At 34.7% G+C, this 7884-nt stretch overlaps 1 protein-coding gene across 1 annotated transcript; it reads left to right on the forward strand.

The window, feature by feature from the left end:
- On the forward strand, positions 739-3150 carry LOC109716159 (pentatricopeptide repeat-containing protein At3g16610-like). The gene has a single exon (XM_020241479.1). It carries the CDS (start codon positions 836-838, stop codon positions 2645-2647), a length of 1812 nt encoding a protein of 603 aa, XP_020097068.1. The 5' UTR covers positions 739-835; the 3' UTR covers positions 2648-3150.

The following is a 7884-nucleotide window of genomic DNA, read 5'->3' on the forward strand; positions in this document are numbered from 1 at the left end:
AAAATTTAAAATTTTATATTTCTAAATTTAGATTTGATCTTAAATTAAAAATTTGAAATTAAAAATTTAAAACTTTGAATTTTTGAATTTGATATTTTTAAATTCAAATTTTAATTTTGTATTTTTGAAATTTAAGAGTTATATATTTAAATTTAAATTTAAAATTTTAAATATAAAATTTTAAAAATTTAATTCAAATATAATAAAAAGGGCAATATCATTATTTTCTATTTATAACCACACATTATCCTTCTTTTTTTCCATTCACTTCAACTAAAATACTATTTTGTTTATACTTGGAATAAACATAATATTCAACCAAACACAAAATTATTCTATACCCACCTTATATCTCATCTTATACTTATTTCTGAAACAACTAGTTCTTACTTATATCCAAACCAAATGAATCCTTAGAATACTGTTCAAGGGGAAAAAAAAAAAAAAAGAAAACTACTTTTGTTACTTTTTCTAGTAGGCTATTTCACCTGAGCCCGCTTGTACTATCGATTGTATTGTGTAATTCCTTCGATCCTCACAAGAAAATACTATTTTGCTTATATTTAGACTAAACCTAATACTTAATCAAGTATAAAATTATTATATACCTACCTTATATCTCATCTTATATTTATTTCTGAAATAACTAGTTATTACTTATATCGGGACCTAACAAAGCCCTAGAATACTGTTTAAGAAAAAAAAAAAAAAAAGAAAAAGGAGAAAAAAGCTACTTCTGCTGTTACTTTTTCTACTGGGTTATTCCGCCTTAGCCCGCCTGAACTATCGGTTGTGTTGCGTAATTCCTTCAATCCTCGCAAGAAAATGTTCGCGGATGTCGCCTGGCCTGCAGCTCGCGCCCGCCATCCGTTCTTTAGAAACCTGGAACCGAATGCTCCAGTCCGCGACGCGCGACGGGCACTTCTCCGAAACCCTCCATGTCTACTCCTGCCTCTTGAACTCCGGACTCCGCGGCGACGCCTTCACCTTCCCCTTCGTAGCCAAAGCCTGCGCCAAACTGCGCTCCGTCCGGGACGGTCAGAAGCTCCACGCTCGGACGATCTTGATGGGTTTTCACAGCAACACCTTCGTGCAAACCTCTCTTCTAGACATGTACTCCAAGTGCTCCTGTATTTCAGAAGCCCGCCGACTGTTCGATGCAATGCCGCACAGAAGCCTGATCTCGTGGAATTGCATGATCTCGGCGTACTGTAAGGAGTCTCAGATCGATGAATCGTTCAGCCTATTCAATGAGATGCGCGATGTTGGTGTCAATCCCAGCGGCAGTACTTGTGTCGGCCTCGTTTCCGGATGCATGGGCTCAATCTTGGCTCTAAGGCATGGCCTTTCGGTTCACTGTTATGCCATGAAAGTTGGGCTCGATAACGATCTGCAGTTTTGCAATTCGATAATAAGTATGTATGCTAAGCTTGGCCGCATTGGTGATGTCCGCTTCTTGTTTGACTCTGCGAAGGAGAAATCAATCGTCACGTGGACTGCGTTGGCTGGTGGTTATGCGCATGTAGGAGATTTTACGAAGGTATTCCATCTCTTCAACCAGATGCGTGGTGTTAATACTGGGCTTGACTCTATCGCATTCGTCAGTCTTATCTCGGCAGGTACCTATTCTAGAAATTTATTGATCGCCGGAAGTGTCCATGCCCTTGTGATCGAAACTGGTTTTGATCAGGAAGGAGTTGTTGCTGCTTCATTAATTAACTTGTACGCAAAGTGTGGCGATCTTAAATCGTCTCAGAAAGTTTTTGATGCGGTGCGAGAGAAGAATGTGTTCTTATGGACGTCAATGATAAGTGGGTATGTTCAAGTTGGTGATTCGGATAAAGCAGTTGCCATTTCTCAGAGTTTGTTAACCTCGACCACGAAACCTAACAAAGTGACCATTTTGGCAATTCTTTCTGCCTGTGCTGACTTTGCATCACAAAGTATAGGAGCAACGGTTGAGGAGTACGTAAGAGCAAATAGATTTGAATCAGATTTACAGGTTGTTACTGGATTGATTCATGTGTATTGCAAGTGCGGAGACATAGAGAGAGCGAGAAAGATATTCAATGGCATCTCTAATAAAGACTTGACACTTTGGAGCACCATGATAGGCGGGTATGCTACTTATGGGAAGGGCAAAGAAGCTCTTTCTCTCTTTAAGGAGATGCAGAAAGACAAATCCATCGAGCCAGATGCTATTGTTTTCACTCATGTCTTATCAGCGTGCAGCCATTCCGGATTGGTGGAGGAAGGATTGAATTGTTTCAATAGAATGCTATTGGATTATGGTGTTCAGCCAATTATGGAGCATTATATGTGCATAGTTGATCTCCTCAGCAAAGCAGGTCACATAGAGCATTCTTTAAGGTTTATTCATCACTTGCCAATTCATGTACAAAATAAGATGTTGGCTCCTATGCTTAGCGCATGCAGAGCTCGTGATAACAGTCAGTTAGCGGAGCTTGTATTAAAGCAACTGTTAAAAGCAGAGATTCGAGACACTGGACATTATGTAGTGACAGCTAACTTGTGTAGTTTCGTAGGGAGATGGAAGGAGGCATCAAGTTATAGAAGTTTAATAAGCCAGGAAGGATTGGTTAAGGAACCTGGTTGGAGTCGGATTGAACTAAGCAGCTCCATATAGACGTTTTCATAAACCCTGCATTTAATTGAGGAGATGCATGGACTTAAGCCTTCTCGACCAAGGCTTACCAACTAATTGAGCTTGAGGCTTCCTCTGTTGTCGTGAAAGAGATGACAAAGTGAAAGGTTGCAAAAAGAGGGCCATGAAACCTTGTGATCCAACTGTGAAACTAGAAGCTGTCTGTAAGAAGCTAATTTGTTTGCCAAAAGGAAGAGAACTCAGGGAGCTGCTAAGATCACGTTCAGTATCATCTGAGTTTTCCAGGAAAATAGAAAGAGACAGCTGGGCAGAAAAGAAAGAAATATCTGAGGCGATATCTGAGGATGTAATATTATTAGTATTCAATACCTAGTCTTTTGTCAACCTTCAGGCCGGTAAAAATAGCTTGCATCAAATACATGTGTATTGGTCTTCTATTTACTCTTTTTACTGTGTATGCTGTAATGTGTATATATAGCTTGCAATAAAATTGGCTGGGGGTCATTTTTCCTCTAGTTTTTGCTCAAAAAAGAAAAAGCTTGCATCAAATATTCCCCTGCAGAACTTTGCTTTGACGATCATAAATATTTTCTATCCTCTTATTTTCTAGTAGTAGTAATGGCTGAAATTATGTCTGGTTACATGATATGCTGCTTTTAGCAGCTATTAATTGCTTGCTTTTCTTCAGTTCTGGACGTTCAACTAAAAATAATTTGTCCTCGTACGATATAAAGAAACCAATTTCTTCTATCTTTTGTGTTCTAAATTGTATAACTGATCCATATTACATGCATGTTGGAAGTAAAAGTCTATTCTATAAGTACAAAATATCTCTTTTAAAATATTTTAAACTGAATTTCTCTAAAAAAAAAAACTGAAAACAGTAAACAACCTTTAGAATCGTGTACAAGAATTAACCATAAAATAACTAAAAGGATTAATAGTTCAGATAAGGCTTATGGGTCGAGGTGTGCTAGATATTATCATAGAAGCGAAATTGTCTCTCCACGTGCGAGGCTCCGGTAATCACCTCTAGCGAACAACGACCATAAGCTATCCCGTCAGTGCATCTTCAAGGTAGCGCAATATGAACCATAATAACTCTTGGAGATCCAGCAATGTAAATAGAATAGTAAATGTAACGGGAAGACTTAGGTTAAAAGCTCGGAGTAAAATTATACAAGTCAAGAAGAAGATGATCAACAGTATATGTCTCCTTCTCTCCTCCTCTAACCTTCTCCCCTATATAAGATTGGTTGCTGCAACAGGTGGCCAATTGACATTGCCGCACGATGCAGCCAATAAGGAGGCAAAGGTCCAACAGGCACTTAAATCTTTCTCGAGTTAGCCAATGGATCTATACCCAGGTAACGCAAATAAGGCGATAGCCGTTGGACCAATTCCCAAGATAAAAGCTAAGATTAAATGAAGAAGAACCAAATTGTGTGCCAGCAGAAAGAGCAGAGCGAAGTGGCATCGGACGACAACAGAAAGAGCAGAGTCGAGCGGCATTGGACGACAACACAAAGAGTCGAGCTGAGCAGCATCGGGCGACAACAGGAAGACCCAAGCCAAGCGGCATCGGGCGACAACAGGAAGAGCCAAGCTGAGTGGCATCGGACGACAACAGGATGAACTAAGGAAGAAGTTCTAAATCATTATAAATAAATAAAAACTCTAGCATTCCCCCACATGATTTAAAACTTCATATAAAGAAAACAAAATTATATAATAACTTATTAAAAGATGCTGGATCTCTTGTACCATGCATTCGTTGAAGGTACATTTCGGGTCTAAGCCTTCATTTCGTGGTTGTCTATGTACATCCGAGGGCACAGTGGTGGATTATGCCTTGAACCATGGTTGGTGAATTGGATTTTCACAAACTGCACACATGGTACAGCCTATTGGGTTCAATGCAGGTTAGCACTTTTATGGCTATGTGCTGATATCATTGCCTGTGTGTTTTTTTCTATAGTCGCGGCCTCATGACTCCACACACATAGTAGGTCCTAGAAGGGTGTCTACAAGGTCACACCCTGCATGGTGGATCTCGAAGCCATTCAACCAATGACCTTCCTATCCACTTGTAGATATGAGCACTGCCGCCATAGGGATAAGGATATAAAGTTAGTGTTTCTCACAACTACCTGTCCGACTTGTTCCTACCGATTGAACTTCCAAAAGGTTGGGTTGTTATCATTGGTAACTTCTATTGGGCTAAGCTCTATCCTCCTCGACAATTCTAGGATCACTGTCCTAGATAATCCCTTAGGTAGTGTTTGGTTCGGGAATAAGGGGGGGAATAAGCCCTTGTTCCCCCCTTTGTTCCCAAACGCAATGTTTGGTTCCTGGGAACAATAGTTCCCGGGAATCTGGAACTAGCTGGTATAAGGCTGGAACTGCTGTTCCACCCGTTTCCTGGAACAAGCTTATTTCTTGATGAGAACAAGATTAATTAAAATCTAAATTTAATTTTAATGGCAGTAAATTATTAATTAATCTAATTAATATATTTAAATCATTATTTATTACTTTAATAATTAAATAATTTAAATAATTTATTATTTATAATTAAATATTAATAATTAGATAATTATTATTATTAATTTATTATTTATAATTAATTATAAATAATTAATAATATTCATTATTTTTTTATTAATAATTATTATTCTTAATGACAATCGATATTATTATTAATTTATTATTTATAATTAATTATTAATAATTAATAATAATTATTATTTATTAATAATTATTAATAATTTTTATTCTTAATAATTAGATAATCGATATTATTATTAATTTATTATTTATAATTAATAATTAATAATTAATAATAATTATTATTTATTAATAATTAATTAATAATTCTTATTCTTAATAATTAGATAATGGATATTATTATTAATTTATTATTTATAATTAAATAATAATAATTATTATTATTTATTAATAAATATTAATATTAATTATTATTAATAATTAGATAATCAATATTATTATTAATTTATTATTTACAATTAATTAATAAGAATAATTAATAATAATAATTATTTATTAACAATTAATAATAATAATAATTATTATTATTAATTAGATAATCCATATTATTAATTTATTATTTATAATTAATTATTAATAATTAATTTTTTATTTATTTTTAAGTAATATTTTTATTACTATTAATTACATAATATAATTTTAATTTCAAATTATAACTCTTATTCCTCTTGTTCCAATCTAACCATCCAAACACTATTTACCTTATTCCTAGGAACAACCCAATTTTCATCCAAACGCAAAATTGGTCTAGTTCCTGCTTATACCTGAACTTGTACCTATCCCTAAAACTAGCAGTTCTTACTTATACCCGAACCAAACGCAGCCTTAATGAGTTGATCACTCAATTTTTTTTACTGATCTCACAAACTCAAGTGCAATCACATCATCCTTCATATTCTACCGAATGAACTTATGTTTTACTTTCATGAATGTAATCATTTTAGTCTCCACATTCTCTTAGGGCATTTGTCAATTGTAGATATACAATCACAATGCATATATACTGGCGCTATAGGTCGCTTTATCAGTGGCAAATCATGAGGAAACTCTCTGATCCACTTAGCTTCTGCTACTATAGTATCTAAAACTATGACTTCGGATTCTATAATACTTCTAGTAATTAAAGATTGTTTAGTTGATTTCCATGAACAGTTGCTCCATCAAGAGAAATACAAATCTAGTATTTGACTTCACATCAACCAAGTCACTAATCCAATTAGCATCACTAATAGCCTTCTAATAATGTAGGATAACCACTATAATCCATAAGAAATAATGCCCTTCAAAAATCTTAAAACTCTTTCTAATGCATTTCAATGCTCTCTGTTTGGGTTATAGGTATATCTTTTCAATCGATTCACAGCATGGCTAAATCAGGTCTATTATAGTCTACTAGATTTCTCAAAGATACTATAATCTGTGCATTTCTATTCTGACTTATTGGATCACCTCTACTTCTCTTAAGCTATTAAGTCATATGGTGTATGTGCACTATGGTGTCACTACAAGTTTAACATCAAAGTGTCCAAATTTCTTTAACAATTGTTTACTGTAGTGAAATTGGCTTATGACAATTTCATTTGATTTTTAAATGATCTTCATATTGAGGATTACATCTGCTTGCCCAAGATCTTTCATATCAAAGTTTTCATTGAAATACTTTTTCACACCATTTATCACATTCATATTAGTTCCAAATATTAAAATATCATCAACATATAAACACAAAATCACCATCTGCCCATTATGTTCCTTAGAATACCACACATTCATCAGACATATTCACATAAAAACCATTGGATACAATTAAAGAATCAAATTTCAAATGCCGCCGTTTAGGAGCTTGCTTAAATCCATACAGAGATCTAGTTAATTTGCACAGTTTATTTTCATGTCCAAAAACTACAAATCCTTTAAGTTATTTCTTATAGATCTCTTCATCTAAATCGTCATTCAGAAAAACTGTTTTATTATCCATTTGATGAACAATCAAATCATGAACTGATGCCAAGGCAATGAACACTTTAATAGAAGTAATCATAGCAAAAAGTGCATGCATACATATCAAAATAATCGACACCAAGCTTTTGAGCAAAGCCTTGTGCTACTAATCTAGCCTTATACTGTCACCCCCGGGGGTCCTTTTGTAAAGCCTTTTTGAATAAAAGGGGCCAGTTTGAAATAAAGTCAGCGAAAAATGTCTATATATATATATATATATATATATATTATAACTTATCCCCAAGGTGTAACAGACCCGCCATAGATACGAAAATCTCTCAGTCCACACTGATAGAGTCTTTCTTGTATCTGCACGGCGTACCAACAAAACATAAACAATAACAGACTCATCCACTTACACAAACAACACAATGCGTAAGTCAGATAACCATTCAGCTAACCATCCTTATAATGATGGATGCTCTGAACACTCGTTAGGCATAGGATGTTGCCAATGCACATTACAGCAATCAGTTCTATTCTTTAAAAGTGTTTTCCATCCGGAAACTATGTTTTTAAAACTCTAAATATCGATAAATCCAAAAGTCATTTGAAAACTGTTTTCCATACGGAAACTCACTTTTGAAAAGCCAACTACCACAAGGGATAGATAACCACATATGATAAAATCACAAATATCATCTTGAATTATTGAGAACAAATAAACATTCACAATAATAAAAAACCAC

The sequence above is a fragment of the Ananas comosus genome, linkage group 10 (assembly GCF_001540865.1).
Source record: "Ananas comosus cultivar F153 linkage group 10, ASM154086v1, whole genome shotgun sequence".
NCBI lineage: Eukaryota > Viridiplantae > Streptophyta > Magnoliopsida > Poales > Bromeliaceae > Ananas > Ananas comosus.

What these genes read in the sequence shown, in the direction of transcription:
- LOC109716159 (XM_020241479.1), top strand. Translation starts at nt 836, where the DNA reads ATGTCGCCTGGCCTGCAGCTCGCGCCCGCCATCCGTTCTTTAGAAACC.